Source organism: Sturnus vulgaris, chromosome 8 (assembly GCF_052056855.1).
Source record: "Sturnus vulgaris isolate bStuVul1 chromosome 8, bStuVul1.hap1, whole genome shotgun sequence".
In the NCBI taxonomy this organism is placed as follows: Eukaryota; Metazoa; Chordata; class Aves; order Passeriformes; family Sturnidae; genus Sturnus; species Sturnus vulgaris.
The window spans coordinates 23,794,780-23,812,250 of NC_142250.1; the positions used below are offsets into that span (position 1 = coordinate 23,794,780).

Sequence of the window (17,471 nt, forward strand, 5' to 3'; positions counted from 1 at the left end):
TACTAAAAATTCCTTGAAGCATATGCAGTACTTTTATATGACCTTTGGCTTCAAATTAAGAGAAGAGAAGAGAAGGTAATTCAGATTAATGCCTCATTCCTAATAGCTGCAGCCTTGATCTCAGTCATTTATATTAAATGCTTTTAACTAGCAGATGGAGAGACTCTCTCTCTCCAAAAAGTTGTGATTTTTGTGTTGCATTATGAAGCCAATTATGGAATATAAGGAAATATATGGAATGCAAATTTAGCCATAAATTAATTAAATTTTTACCAAAATGTAGAAAAATTAAGCAAAGTGTGACAAGTAAAACAGCATTAGATACTACTCACAAAAAAAAAAATTCTCATGAATACAGTAGCTTTAACTGAGGATGTATCTGGCCAAATGGTTTTAGTCATGCAGTTTTCACCACACTGTGTCATGAGGCTATGAAACAGGAAGAGTGTGAACTAGAGTATCAATATCTTTAAGTCAAGTGAAATAAATTGCTGAGCATATGGATGAAGTGTAACACCATCACTGAATTAATCTATGCCTTGAGTGTTGGTGTCTAAGGCTCTCCCATAACCCCTTCTATTCTTCAGCCTTGGGGATCACCAAATGCAGAAATGCAGTGGGAATGAGGTGTTCTCCACAGGTTTTGTCAATTAATGATCAGAAATGAATGAAGACTTTTCTTTACTTCAGCATGTCAAAAAACAATCAGTCCTATCAACCTATCAACCGTGTACTCATTTTCTTTTTCTTTGCAAATCCTTTAAAGTTCCAACAAAGATGAAAAACGAATTAAATGTACAATTATGCTAGGATATCCTCCTGAGCAACTTTGAGAATGTACCAAGTAGGGCTGGCCAAACTGACAAATAATGCTGAAAATTCATTTTCAAATTAAAAATAATAAAATTTCTATGGATTATGACATTTGCAGACCATGGAAGGTAAACAAGTACTTCTGGAAAACATCTGCTTTTAATCTCTGTGACGTCCACATAAAAATATTAATACCAGAGCTAATCTTCAGTTGTTTTCCAGTGGTAGTAATGATTTAAATGTCTGAGGCTGGTTCTGCAACCATTACTCATGAAGAAGTTCCAGTTGACTTCTTTGACAGAGCTCACAGTTATGAGGATTAATCGCACCAACATGAGTTTCAGAATTAGGACCAATACCCTTTATCCCAAATGGCTGTAAAATTATTACAGAGTCACATCAGCATCATCTGGAAATACTTATTTTAAATCCATAATCGAACAATCTTTCAAATTCAGAATAAAAGTATTTATTAATGATGTACACACATTTTCAAGCTTGACTTTGAGACTAAAGTAAGAAATTCTGAAAGTATTTGGAATGATTTTGGCATTGATTTGACAGCACTTTAAATATAACAGCTCTGGCAAGCATAACCCTATACAATTGAATTTTTTTCTTTGATTATGTGGGTAATAAAGATTAAATTGGGATTATTAAATATATATAATCTCTGATGCAATTATTTATGTGTGTGCATCCATGCATGGCAGACACAACAGCCTCATAAAATTAAAATGTTTACTATTATTTGTTCAGAAGGGAGGGAGTAACTTACAGGGATTTTATTCACTTTTTACACACTGGAAAAATATTCCAAGGTGCTCCTTCCAAGACAATCCACTGTGCTGCCCTCGAGCTTGGAGCCAGCACCCCTATCTGCAAATGGGAGGTGTGGTTCCTCTCTAGGCATTCAGATCAAGAGCTGATGGAGTGTTTTACAGTCTTTACCTGTCTTGTCTCTCCAGTCAGCACTAAACCATGATTGCAGCAGGCACCACAGGAATCACTGATTGCAGCATGAATCTAAAGGTCTAACCCATCATTACAGTAATTACATCTTTTTCATTATCTTTCACTTCTCAGCAGAAAAGGGTTTTGTTGACTGAAGGCCAGACTCTCTATGCCATCTAGTCTTGTATTTCAGATTAGACCTAGACTAGAATACTGAGGACATACAGAGAAGGAATCAGGTTACACAAAAAACACTGAATTAAGATTAACACTTGTGTCCTTTTCAAAAAGAGCATACCCCTGCATATTTTAATGCATGCAGTATCCCAAGATCTTGAAAAAGATAAAAATTATTTTAAAAACAATTAGCAAAAATAGAAAAATAGCAAGGAGCACTGAAGCTCTACAGAAATGTTCCAATGCATATGCCATTGATATATTATAAAATAATTTGTCTCACACACAAGTACACACCATGTATTTCCTGTTTTTTCCTTACAATCCAGTTTGTGAGATTTCAGAAGTAATTCAATTTCCTATTTAATTTTGGAATTCTATTTTGTTTTAGAAGTTGGAAAGGAGAAGAGTACGAAGGAAATACTGCTGTTTCCTGACATACATGGAACAAAAATGTTTGTAAAAAAAGATAGCATAAAGTGCATTTTTACCCATATTTTAGTTACAACTTTAAGTACCATATTACTATCTTTAGATAATACTTCCAATGAGTGCACACTACCGTCTTCTGGGGGAATGACCAAAAGCAAACCTATAAGCACAAAACCTGGCCCATGCAACAGATTTGTCTGAACACCACGGAAATTTGGCTATCCATCAACCAACATGAGCAGCACAAGGTACTGGAGGAACTGTCCCAGCTCCAGCCACCTTCACTGCATTCCCTGCTGCATAACATTAACCTGGGCAGCTCAGCAGCTACTAAATGCATAACCTGTCCTACTGCAGCACCTCCTGCTGTTCAGTCTACCAGACACAGTTTTCTGCTATTCTTTTTCTCATCCTCATTAACCGGCTTTGTTTGCTATCAACAGTTTTCACACAACCAGAGCAGGAAATCCACAGGTCACTCCAGGCTGCCCATTCATCAGCTCAGCACTACAGCGCTCACGTCTCAGGATCCACCTTTGACTTCAGTTTATTGGTGGAAAATTCAGTTTGCTACAGTGTACCACAAGCTTCTGGGACAGAAAAAAAGCCAGAGGTTGGCATTTTGCTTCTTGTTAATCACTTGATTTATTGTATTGCCAATGGGCTTTTTATTTGAACTGAGTGTGCCTACAGAGTGCGGCACATCCTGCTGACAAAAGTGTGAGTTAGAGCTCTAATATTTGTATACAGTCTCAGTGGGAAAGAAATATGCATGGAAAGCACAGTGGGGGAAAGCTGGAAGTGAGGACAAAGCAAAGGAACCAATCCAAGAAAAAGGACAGATGAAAATGAGGAAAAACAAATTGAAAAACATTAGTTAAAAATCTGAATTGCTGACAGTGCAAATTATATCTGATGATATTTACCGAATGGAACTGGAGAAAAGAGCATGATATTAATTACTCCAACAGCCAGCTCTGCTGGCTCCCAAAAAGGGAGCTCTCCCAAAAAGGAAGGTGCCAGCACACCAATGCCAGTTTCTATGTTGCAAAATGTGCTGGCAGTAACCAAACGTTTGGTGTAGAAGGTCACAGACCACACCATGTGCCAAGGAAGTCAAGAACGAATACAAAACTGACGCCAAGCTTCAGTTTTAATAAAAGCTGTGCCTGGCTCCAATTTCAAAATAATATCGAGAAAATACAGATGCCAACATGTATTAAACAGAGCAAAATAAGGTAAGTCTCTTGGGCTTGGAACAAGAAAGCTTTGTATCACATTCATTTACCACTCACTGCAGAAAAAGCTGAGCTTTTGTATGTGTAATAGCTTCTTATTTCCACCAGCTTCATAATGCTGGCAAGGCAAGAGATATTCCACACCATTTTATCAGTCCCTTTCACTCTCATACATGCTTTTCAAACAGGACTATCAAGCAGTGGTTTTGCTTTTTGCATCTTAAAATTAAATTATGGGGTTATGTTTCTTTTGTAATGCTAAGTGCTACATTGAAATGGTAGCCACTAACCAAAGAGCAAGATTTCTGACGTGCAGGCTGTTCTACCTAAAGCTACAAGTTCTTTATTGTGTTTTTACTCCTGCAAACTTCTTTAAAGCCATCAGAGGAGATCAACAGAAGTAGTAAACAGGATTTATAGTAAGTTAGAAGGACAGTGAGCCCAGGCTGTCACAGACCATTGCTACTGGTGCTTCAGTTACGTGGGTTAGCTAACCTCATAGAGGTTCCACAGACACAAAATAGAAGTTAAAATTCAGTGCAAATATGCCAAGATGAGCTACAATCATAGCTTTGGATGAGTCTTCAAGACTCAGTTGGATTCCACAACTCATCTGATTTATTTACTTAAAATAATTTACAGCTCTACAGAAACTAAGAAAGGTGAGCTGGGGAATGTACAATTCAAATCTAGTCACTTTTGGCAATTCCAAGTAATTCAGGTTTCATCCAGCACTCAGCAAATAGATGACATTTCTGGCCATGGCAAAGTTATTTAACCAGTCCTTGTCTACAGGAGTTTCCTCCAGATTCCTAACTCCCAGTAAAATTAAATTATCCTTTTTGCACCAGGGACTGGTGTGCCTTTTAAGGGAGCACTGGAAAAGCCCTTTCTTATTTACTCATGATAGCAGTAGTTTACTTGATAGGAAAGTAGAGGCAGTGAAAAACAGAGGTAATAGGTTTCACTTTTTTAATAACAGGTTTCACTTATTTAATATAAATGTCAAATATATTAACATTTTAATTTGCAAAATGGTAACAGTTACTTGAAAGATTTCCACAATATGAAATTCAAGGTTTTGTTCCAGTTAAACAATTTAAAAATTGCATTGGCTTGCACTGGCATAGAAATCTAAAAGAACAGGCAAATAGTTTTCTCATTACTGATTTCTTTCCTATCAAATAAAACTGCTGCAACTTTTCAATTTTTTTATTTTCAAATTGTCCCAGTACTCTACTGCAGAAGCTGGGGAGCATTTGATTACTTGCTATATGCTGAAACTTGATGACCATCACATATTGACAGCTATGGTACTCGAAGATTCATCAACACAAATTTCTTCATGGCACCATTCAGAAACCCACTGTTAGAAAGCTAATTTTGATTACTCAAATTACCCCTATGGCAAGTGAACTGGCTGGCTCATGGCTTTGCATCCTCATTACAGCTTGCAGTTAACAAAAATAGCTGAGCAGTAGAAAGGTAAAGCACCCAGCTCTACAAAATCACAGAATGGTAGAATGGGTTGGGTTAGAACAGACCTTTAAATGTCACCTTGTCTAACTGGCCCTGGAATGAGCAGGGATGTCTCCTCCCCAGGTTTGCTCAGAGTCCCATCCAACTTGACCTTGAATGCTTCTAGGAGTGCTGCATCCACCATGTCTCTGGGTTGCCCTGTGCCAGTCTCACCATCCCATTGTAAAACCTTCCTTATATTTAATGTAAATAGATCCTCTTTTAGTTTAAAACCTTTGCTCCTAATTCTGTTGCCACAGGCTCTACTAAAAGTCTGTCCCCGTTTTTCTTATAAAGCCTCTCTAGGTACTGGAAGGATGCACAGAGGGGTCTTGAAGCCTTCACCTCCGCAGCTGAGCAACCACAACTCCCTCAGCCTTTCCTCCCAGGAAAGATGTTCCATGTCTCCAGTCATCTTAGTGGCTCTCCTCTGGACCCACTCCAATAGGTCCAACAGGTATAATCAAATATACTGATTAGCTTTATCTAACTGGGAAGTGCAGTGGTAGCACTCATCTTTCGAAAACTTAAAACCTTTTTTATTTTCAAATCATAACTGCACACTCAGATCACAGAAAGATGGTGCAAGAGTGTCAGTGACTGCCCCTCACTGCCCAGAGTCCAGTAGGCTGCATGAGTTCTCATCTATACCAGAATGTTTAAAAAAAAAGTCCATACAAGAAATGCTGAACGAATAACAGTTCTGTCGAAGTATTAAATTTTTCCATTCCAAACTCCTTTCAGACCAGCTGACAGTGTCAGATGCTCTCAACGGCCATTTTTTATACAAACAGTAAAGAAAGTGCTGTATGTTGAAATGTGCTATAAAAATGTGAAATGCCACTATAGGATACTCCACTTAATTAAAAGAGAGATTGTTAGGATAGAAGCCTTATAAGGAATTTTCCTATGATAACAATTAAGATTAATTACAGCAAGGTCTAATAAGTGTTGTTATTGGACAATATTAACATAGGTTTGTTTAAAAAGCTTATATAATTTTATCTAGAAATCACCTGTATAAAATTTAACCCTAGTGTTTTAACGTTCATGTTACCATAATAAATAAAGAATATATCTTCAGAGATACCCAATGGTACTCAAGGCTGTCTGTTTTAACACTGTTTTTGTTCATGAGCAACTGGATTTTGAATATGATCACCTAAGTGTTCAAGTGCAGAAGTTTGGAGATTAAAAAGTCCTCATTTCACTGCTATTCTCACTCCATCTTGGTTAAGCTTTCCCTCAGCTATTTTGCATGATTTTTGGAACAGTAGTCAAAGACAATAGAGAAAATAAGATACAAGTGTACATTAAAAATCTCTAATGCAGTATATAAGAGTAGGCTACAGAGAAAAAAACAATTGGGTACATTTCTAGCATCTAAATCAGCAAGATTTCAGGGATGAAAATTTCTGTTGAACTGGATTTTCATGTGTGAGCACAGATGCAAGAAATATGTTGTAGTAAAATTTCGTCCTCAAATGAGCATTTTAATATTTATGCTATTTCACTTTTCCGAGATTTAACTGTTACTAAATTTATGCCCCTTATCTTGCAGCAGTGTTCTAAAGTGCCACTCAAGATATTAGATGATGACTTATAATATTAAATTGAGGGCAACATAGTCCTTTTCCCCTCATTTTGAGACTGATCATACTAGATGAGAAATCTAGAATTTGGAGACAAAAGGTTAAAGCATTGTTCATTTCATGCTACCAAATGATAGTATGGAAACCAACTTTGATATACAAATGGCCACTTAGCTCTGACATAAAATGAATTTACTCCATCTATCTTTGAAAGAGCCAAATATACAGTTATATTATCTGATTTATATACATATGTTATTATGCATATTTTCTGACTAAAGAAAATCCTGAATTGCTAACATCGTAAAACAAAAGTAATTGGAAGAGTATTTAAATACTGCTAATTGTATCACTATCCATATCTTCCAAAACCTAATCCTATGAAAGGTTATTAGTGTGAATATTCCCATTTTAACATAATTAGACCTACTCATGTGATTAGGCACTCCCTGCAGAATTGAGAACTGAAGTCTTGATCCTGCATATTCTGGAAGACAACGATGCTCTGCATGAATGCAGCAGCTACCTGTGGACTGCCAAGAAACTGCAGGACCGAAATCTAAATCTGGATAATTCATCCATCATTCTTCCTGCTTGAGGTTTTGAGTTTAGTCAGTCACTGCATACTGAAAACCCCCCACAAGTTCAATATTTACACTGCATTAATGTAGTAAGAATGACTTGTAAATTGAGAAAGAAATGGTTGAAACAATAATCTCAAACCCATCCCTAAGTTTAAATAACAAATGAGACAAAAAAATGTTTTGTGTACACTGAGAAAAATAAATGAAGAAAAAATACTCCTTGTTAATTTTAAGCCAGTGTTTCTTCTTGTAATATATTTTACATAGAAAAGGAAACTTTTAAGAACAATCTATGTGCAAATATATATATTTATAAGACGAGTGACAATGTAGATATTTAATTTTTGGCACCACATGAAAAAAGGAATTTCAAATCTCACTTCTTAACCAATATCCCTAACACAAGATAGTTGACAATATTCTTAAAAACTGACACAGATCGAGGGTGAATGCATTCAGTTGATTTCAGCTTAAATTTAAACGTTGAAAAAGCTATTTCAAGACAAAATTCCCCAGTATCTACTTTTTTTTTTCCTTTTTCAGCATTTTAAAAGCACATATTTCTTTCAAAGTTCTTACTACTGGACAGTGGATACTAATTTACTCTGCTAGTAATGATAGGGAAACAATGTGCAATTACATCAGGTAAAATTATAAAGACATTTCAACAAATGCAACATCTAAAACAACACAATCCCATCATTGCTGAGAAAGCATTTAAAGCCACACTATGTTTTAAGAATCTATGTCAAGGAAAAGAAATCTGCAGCAAAAAAATGAAAGCACTTTATAGAGGAAGTATAGAAAACAAAATCATCTATTTTTTTCCCCAGTGGTGTTGCTCTAATTGATTTAAAATGTTTTGAATGTTTTGAATTTTTTTGTATTTTAGGTAAGTTTGCAAAAAAAGAAAAAATTACTTATAAAAATAGACTAGGGAGTGCCATGTGGCCTGAGAGAAATATACCCCAATGTTCTCCTGATACTTAAGCATGAGAAATGCAGATTAGAAAATGTGACAGTAGATAGGTAACCATGAAAGTACTTCCTACTTTTGTAAGAAACTGAATCTTAAAATGGCGAAGAAATCTCTAAGAGCACAAGCAGAATGAATGCATAAAGAATATAAATGTGTTTTCTTCTTTTTTTTTTTTTTTTGCTTTGCACAACTTTCAGTTGTGAGCAAGTACAGAGCATCAGAGCAAAAAGTGCCTACATTTCAGCCTGACTCTGCTCCTTTGGGGGAACAGATACTCTGATTCTCAGTGAAGTGAGGCAAACTATGAAAGACAAGGTGCTGGTTAAGTACAAACAATTCCCTAACAACTTTATCTCCTCCCTTCAAATAAATTATTCACATTTTCTATGAAACATTTAAAGAATTTTATTGCAGAATACAGAAGTCAAAAAAGGATTTATCTCTTTGATTTTTATTCCTCCCTTTGAAGTGTCCCTCCTAAGTAGGAATTCTATCATACCCCAAACCCCACATTTCAATAATATTTTATGAGTCAGAACTTGCTAATTTCACTCATGAGTTAACACTTTAAACTAAGGTAGTTTACAGAATTCAGAGACTGAGTAATAATTCAAACACTGTTGGACACTCACAACTTGTAGCTATTATCTTCTTTTCTCATCTCTATTTTGACTAGGATGGATTTTTATTCTACTGCACTGTTAACACTTTTCTCAGCAGAAAGCCCCCTAAGGCACGGCAGATGCCTCTCCATGCAGATCCTACAAGACAAAACTCCAGTTCTATTTTGAGTGCGAAAGCTTTTAGTAAATTATGAACCAACCCAAAGAATTTCTCACTAAAAGTTTGATGCAAATATTTACAGCTCTGTGGATCACAATCAACAGGTGCATCACCCATGGACAGAACACACATTCTGGCTTAATACATACTTTCAAACGATAATACATTTTGTAATACATACAAGAATGATTTACTGTAATAGCCTCTCTGTGAAACACCCTACAGTCGATTTTCATGAATGTGAAGCACACAGAGCAGCAAGAGAATTCAAACCAAGCTTCTGAGTACTGAAGCTCTGGGCACTCCACCTCTGAAAAACAGGCTCCTGTGACTCGGGGAGCATTTATGGTAGATGAGATGATACCTAAAACCTGATGCTATCTCACCCATGTTAATACTAGAAGGGAAAATGACTCTGCTGAGATATTTATCTTGTAATTTGCTGCTACTCTGTGCTCTGCAGGCTCTATTTCTACCATATTTTCCCTTGAGACTGTGTCTTCAATGAATGTATCTAACATTTGTGCTTATAAGTATTTTCTTTACCTTTTAAGTTTCTTTGCTGAAGATGGTATAAGAAGAAAATGTCTTAATACTATCTTTGGTAATTGTCTCCATTTGCTGGTTGTAATTGTTGCAACAGCACGGGCTTTTCAGAAATGTGCAGAGTATAGGTGAAGAAATAATGCTGTATCTTAGAACTTCTTGTCCTACAGTCCTGTGTTGAAGCAGCTCAACACGGAGAGATTTTCTCCCATTCAATTTAACACAGATAATAAGTAAGTGGGAAACAGAAACATTCAAGGCAGAAGCATAATAAAGAGAGAAGCAATCCATTCGTTTCTTCCAAGGGAAAGATCTGTGCATAGCTTTACATCGACACAGAGAGAAAAGGGCAAACACAGTTTTTGGGGATTACCTTATTATCTCACATGGGGTCAGATGCAAAGAGCCAGAACAAGCTCTGGGAGCCACCCAGGACTGTCTCACATTGTTTAATGGGACAAGACTGGTTGATGGGGCTTTCTGCCACACTGCCTCCCAGGACAGCTCAGAAGGACAAGCACGGGAAAGGCAAGGACAAGAACAGCAAGGACAAGGACAAGCACAGCAAGGACAAGGACAAGCACAGGAAAGGCGCCATGCAGCAGAATGAGCTTGCCTGAAAGTGCTGTGATGCAATGATGTGAATGTATGCATAGCAAACCATCTGGTAGAGCAAAATCACTTGAAAAAAATGTAGACTCTCCTCTGCATTTATGTTTCTTAGAACTAACAAGATACTACCTCTAGTTCTTTGAACCTGTCTGCTTCATAGGTCCACACAAGCATATTGTGACCAAGATTAGAACAGTAGATCACGGAAACGTTACTGACACCAAAAGAGAACAAAACTTATTTACCCGCTGCATAAAAAAATGCATAATGATAAAGAATAAAAATTTAATTTATCATGTATTAATGCAATAAACCCCAAGCAAAAAAACCAGATTTCTCAATATCCTTTTTTATCTTCTTTTCAAACAATTTCTTTTTTAATTAACAGAAGGGAATAATATTTTCTCAATTACTTATTTATGAACATCAGTAGAGCATATATATATTCAAAACCCAAGATTTTAATTTGTAGGAGATCTGTATGAGGAACAGCATTCTGTCCCAGGAGAATTAGATAATTTTTTTGTCGTATAAATAAATAAATAAATAAATAAATAAATAAATGTCTTAAGGCACCATAAAATTATTTTTATACTTTGACCTTTGTAATTTTATTTGGTAATATTTAGTAAATATTTTCAGCATTTTAGTCAAAACATTTATCTAAATATTATTGATATTATGTCAACTACTTTCTAACATTTAAATAAAATGTGACTGGGGGAAAAACGAAAGTCAGCACTTTTCCAAACATCTGTTTTGATGAGTCAACGTTTTCTAACAAAAAAGCACTCCATCACAGTTATATGTCAATTGTAATTTGTAGAACAACTGAAATTTTACTTTTTCATGCTGTTCAGTAACATCAATACAGTTTTGAGACTGAGAAACTAAATTTCAACATCTCGTTCATCAGCATAAATAATCAAAACTCGGCTTTAAGGGCAATCTTTCATAATCCCCTTAAGGCAAAAACTCATATGGGTCTTTCCTGAGTGAAGAATTTGGCCAAGAGAATCCATCTCTGCTGATGATGTGAGCCAGGGAAAATCACAGACTCCTATCAGACCTCAGGTGGAATTTATAGCACTCATATTCAGGAAAATGCAATTTTCCTCCTGGAAATTCAGTAACTCATATTTGGAGTCATGGAGAAAGAGTAACAAGCCAATTTCACAACCATTTTTCAGAAAGATACTCTGTCCATACCATTATGAATTCATCACAGTCCCTCACCATTAAGGCAGAAGACAAAGGCAAAACTATATTTTGTCATCAAACTAGCTTTTCAGTCTTATTTCCAGCATTGTGAAGAATTGTTTTATAACCAAACATTTCTGACAGCTGGAGAATTTTGTTAAAGAAGATTTAAGTAGCTCTTAAAAGCTGTTAGTGAAATATGCAAGCGGAGTCCTGGGAATTCTAAAACTGTTCAGTTACTTGGCTCCTGAAAACCCCTAAAGCAGGTTTTTAACTGTTTCCAAAAGGCAACTTACTACTTTGGCTATCATGACTAAGCAGATGCATGAGAAAGATTTGTCAGGGGGTTTTTTGCCATGTTTTTTTCTCACCTCAATATACAAAATAAATCTAAAAAGCTGATGGCAAACTGCTCCCTGTAGCTATTCAGAACCCACATACTTTGACGTTTTGGTTCATTCCCTAACTCCTGCAAAACTCTTCACCCATTTGTCTCCTATTTTTATTTTTTTCCCTTTCATTCTTTTCTTACTCGTCTTCTGACTGTGATATCTCATGACATCTTTTAGCATAGAGAAGGAAGAGCAGTGACTATAAATGAAAATGTCTGATAGTATGGATGATGTTCACATGAAGGAGTTTTTAAGTTTAAAAAAACCAATATTTTCTTTAAGATATGTTTAATTTTGTCTGCTCTGTGCATATTTCAACACATAATATTTATAAATCATTCTCAATAGCTATTATTATTTTGGTGCCAGACAGCCTTCTATTAAGCCTAAGCTCAAATTAACTTACTGAAAATGAAATTGCTAAATGTTCTGGGCACTGTGAACTACCCAGCAGATACTCTAAGCACCATGAAATACCTGGCAGATATTACAGAGCTGGTGGAAGGCTCAGCAATTATAATCACTGTAAAATTCTCTGTGGATATTGGAAGCAATGTCAAGTTACTGGCAGTCATTACAGCCCTTGTCAAATGTTCTGTGGAGATTGTAAATAGGAGTGAGAACTAGATGGGCATTATAAATTCTGTATCAAAGGTCTGATAGGGAGTCCTATTAGGCATTAAATTATGAAATTCTGAGAAATTGCTTTCATTTCATCTGTAGAATACAGAGATTTATATTTACCTCTTACCTGAGAATACCAATTAACAGTCCCTGATCACTCTTCTGATCATTCCAGCACTTTTAGAAGAACTACTTTTCCTGCTGGGAAATGGATCTCTATGGAGATGCCCATCCTGGCTCTCTATAAAATGGGAGTTTGATATTTGAAGAGTATTGCAGAATTTCAGATGTTCGGTAACAGAGGATACTGGAAATGTCTCTGCCTTTCGCTCACAAGAGCTCATTCCATATTTGCCTCTAGACACCTATCTGTGTTTTCTTAACAATTCACCTGATGGACCATCTGTAGGTGGTATTCACATTCTTTCATATCTCTTGCAACTTATAAAGATATGTATTTGTTAAAATTCTCTGTATCTATATCTGTTGTTAATTCTCTATATATCATTCCAGTCCACTTCTGATCTCCCTTCTGCTATGAATGTTTGTTAGCAACACACATCATTCTTCTTGTGGTTATTAGGAAAAACGTGACTCTCCTTTTGTTTGCAGAAGACATGAGCAAAGACACAATCTCAGCAATTTTCTGACATTCAAGCATGTCAAAGATTCAAAGATTCTGAAATTAATCAACTATGTGTGAAATTAGACTTTAGATTCTGGTACCCACCAGCATCATCCCAGGCAGTGATCTTTTCTCTGCATTGTGCTACTTTTAAAAATCTCTGGTTTAATCTGCTCATTGCTAGGCAATGCCCAGTATGAAATGAGTTTTCTTTACTAATTCATATTTTTTTGCTTTATTCCTCACATGGTATCTACCACGTTTGTTATGGTGGAAAATATCCAAAAAACATTTCACTTCTAGATCTTCAAATACAGAATTCACCTAACTGAAGCTCACTGTAAGAATTCTATTCATCCCCAGGAAGCTAAAACATATAGTTACAGGTTGAAAAAATAAAAAATACAAGAATTAAATCTGACATTAATATCACACAGTCAGATACATAACTTGAAAGAAACATTATATAAACTCCTGTAGGAATCCTCAGTTTCATAAAGAACACAATGTAGAACTAGCATCAGAGCGAAATGTTTTATGTCATAATCGCATATTACTGAATACTTTGCAGAAAAGTGGTCTTCTTGAGATATGAGAGAAGAAATTTCTATTTTTTCTGTTCTCTTTCATTCTTAGGTGTATCTTCTGTGTCTCATACCTGTCAGATTTATTAATTTTTATTTTGTTTTTTGCATAATTTCTGGATTTTTAATATTTTCTCTGGATTCCATTTCAATTTGTAATGCTAAATGAGAGTACAACTCACCACATATCAGCTGGTTTTCCTTGAGGTTATAAAGGGAGAGCCCATGTAAAGCACTGGGGTAAGCACAAACTGTTTCCTCTGCTATTCGGACTGAAGCATTTCTGGCCCATTGCAAGACCCATTTTAGGTTACAGTCACAGATCAGTGAGTCAGTGTTGAAATGTCTACAAAGGCAAAGAATGAGCACAATTGGTACACATGCTGTTTCCATGAAGATACTTCCTTCTGCTCGATTCAAATTATCTAATTCCAAAGAGGATTCTAGATAAATGAGTAACTATGGATGCATGAATACAAAGCTAGTCTGAGACAACCAATACACGTTGTTCCACTGTTAATTACTTTCATAACATTATGCAAAAATGCTGGGTTTGGCTCCAAAACAGCATCATTGACTACTGAAATAATTTTGAGTCTGTGTAACTGCAGAAAATCATACTATAACATACTTTCATTTACTAAAACCCCTCTAAGTAGAAACATTCAGTATATAGTTTTAAATCTTAGGCAGGTATAATTTATATCAATAACTGGGAACTGTTAGTATAATTCCAGAAAAAATATTTAACATTACTGGTTTTGTGCAATTAGAGGCCTATATACAATGTAATGCATGAAAACCATGGAAAAGTACAAGACTATAAAGTATAAAGGGAAAAAAAAAGGGATGCTAGTCAGGAAGACTAGATTGGGCTAGTCAGGAATGTGGCTGAATTGTCAGTTCTATTCATTTCCCTGCAACAGGTAGAGATGGCAGCTCATCAACAGTGAGCCAGACAGGGATAACAAAACAATGTAGATTTTATTTTTGGAATGCATCTCTAGAAACAATCCTGTTTGAATTCATATTCAACTCTGCTTTGTTTATTCTAATGTCTTTCTGAATTATTTTAGATTTACAAACAAATGGAATGATACTCACAGGGCTTTCAGAGCCAGCAGCTCAGAAAAAAGTCCATTCATGAGACTTGAAAAAATATTCCCTGACAAATTCCTATGGGGGAAAAAAAAGCAATTTACTGTTGGTTATTACAAATACAGGAAGAAAAGAAAATTGTTATAGAATATAATTTTCACAATGCTATTTAAGAAGTTTTGCTTTCTTGACAACAGTAAAAACATATTTAAATTTGGTATGTTGCTTTCTGGTTTTGGTAGGTGACAGTAATATTTAAATCAATTCACACATTCTTACTTGTTTTATTTTCACAGCAGAAATACATACAAATCACTTGGTCTCATAAAGAGGAACAATTCTACATACTTAAAAAAACAGAATTTGAGAAGAGAATATTCTAGTATTTGAGTGAAAATATTAACAAAATAATTAGTCAGTGAGACTTATATTGTATTTTTATTGTATGCCACTTCAAGTTAAAGAAACAAAAACAGTGTCTTAGTTTTGTAATGTTCCAAAACATTCAAGCAATTCCTTAAAACAGTAATGAGTTTTCAAAGTGACTACACAAATAGTTTTATTACAAAGGACTTTAAACACAACAATTGTTCCCATCCTTGAATTAGGACATTTCCATTTTAATTACTGCTCTACTCTTTCTTGCCTTGATGGCTGAATGGCTCAGGCTGAATACTTGCAAACAGAGGCAATTCACTTTTATATACTTTTAACAGTATTGCTCTGCCAGTGCCTTAGTAGTACAAAAATTAAATGCTTAATTGTCAAGTAATAATGTATTTTTCTATACCCATAAACTTAAAAATTAGTGCATGTCCAAGATTAACATTTCAGAGTGTATGAATTACCTACTTATGAAAGTATTACCTTATTACCTACTTATATATGTTCCTTTCTGTCCAGTGCCTAAAAACTACATGTTTGAATTCAAGGCTGATTACAAAAAATTCAGTTATCAGGAAAATTTCAGAGCTCTTCACTGGAGATGTGTTGCAGATATAGGGGGAAAAAAAAAGTAGACTGGCAAAGAGAATGGTTTCATTACTGATTTTACTTCTCTTTTGTCTACAAAGTAAAGAATGTAAGCCAAACTGAAGAGTGACATTGAGATCAAGAGCAATGTGCTTGCAGTGAAGAATCAATCAAGCTGCAAACCAGGTAAGGAACCAAAGCAAGAAAGACCAAAACTCAAGAATCCTGCTTTCTACTGAAACCTGCCCAGAAATCTATGGATCAATGAATTCAAGTAAGAAGAGAAAATGTGCTAATTTATAAATCAGTTCAAGACACTCTTGAAGCAATACTAATTTCATTTTTGTATACAACTGAACACTTCAAAATTTCTTAGCAGTTTAAAACAAAATTCTGGTAATAGAGTATAAAAATAAACTGGCTCAGCAAAATAAAGTGAAATTATTGAGTGTCGATGAGATGTGTTGATATAACTCAACTTTTTAATTTTTTTTAATCTTAATCAATCTTAATTCTCCAGATTTTATTTAACAGTGCTCCTTTATACAGTTGTGGTAGGAAACTTTTGGAAGAACTTTCAAGTGTGGATATGTCTGAAGGTGGAAATGAATGTTTCATTCATTTAGTAGAAATGTTTCATTAATTCTTGTAGATGCATATTTCTGGATGTTTATCCTTTATTATTTTGGATTTGTCAACAGGAAACTAACAATACTGTGCATTTCACAGACTCATTTAACCTCCCTAAAATTAGATGGACCTACCTATGTGTTTTTTGGATGTAAGGCCTGACAAGGCATATGCTGCAGCAGCTCAGTGAACGGAGACATGAAAAAGACTAAATCAGAAACTGATAACCCTGGCATTTACACTGAAGTAAATCAGAAGTGTTCCAGTAATATGAAAGCAGTTACATGAGTATAAAGTTACTGACAGAGCAGAGTCAGTGAGTCCTGAGCTGATGGGTGGGGAAAGCAATGTGCCCAGTCCTGTCCTGTGCCTTGCCCCTGTAGTACAGGAAGTTTTCCAGTCTGATGCAAATCCCAGGCACAGCTTTATATGGCAAAACACACAGAGCACCAAGACTGAAGTTCAGTAATTCCATCTGGACTGAAGGGAAATTTTATGTCTGGTCAGTATTTTAGGAACTGGGGTCAAACTGTAAGTCATTTGCACAGTGCACATTCAGCAGCTGTACCTGAACACCTGCCAGAGGTGCACATCTGGTGTGGACTGCATCCATGAGCTTCTAGATCCTACCAAATTCACCAAGACATCGAGCCAGATATAGATTTCACTAACCTAAAAATTCCTGACTTGGGTTCCATTTACTGAAGACTGTAGAATTCCTATAGAATTCCTTTTTACCAAGTGCTGGAATAATTGAGTTCCTGACAGTGACATCAGCAGAAAGACAACTTTTTATTCAATTTTTCATACTCTTCTGGCAATGACCTTGTTTGAAGTTTCCATATTGCTACTAATAATTAGCAGACCAGCATCATGTTCACAGGGCTGTGTAAGTCAAAAAGCAACACATTGCTATGTCCAATAAACGTAATTACAATATTTGGGTATCCAACAGTGGGAACAGATTGTTCTTTAACAAAAATTTCAGAAATCTTCTCAAATCACCCAAATAACTCATGCATTTCTGACTTGATGCAGCACTCTCTAAATACCTGGTTCTTTAGTGCACATAATTTACATTATATATTAAAATATTGTGAAGCATATAGTGTTGTAAA

At 35.5% G+C, this 17,471-nt stretch overlaps 1 protein-coding gene across 1 annotated transcript in view; it reads right to left on the bottom strand.

Annotated features, from left to right (window-relative positions):
* Positions 1-17,471, bottom strand: part of ADGRA1 (adhesion G protein-coupled receptor A1) — a 258,318-nt gene that overhangs the window by 136,252 nt on the left and 104,595 nt on the right. Inside the window, exons 5-6 of the mRNA XM_014885926.2 lie at positions 14,758-14,829; positions 13,836-13,999 (exon numbers count right to left, since the gene is read on the bottom strand). Of these exons, the coding sequence (XP_014741412.2) occupies positions 13,836-13,999; positions 14,758-14,829 (236 nt within the window). The remainder of the gene's footprint in view (positions 1-13,835; positions 14,000-14,757; positions 14,830-17,471) is intronic.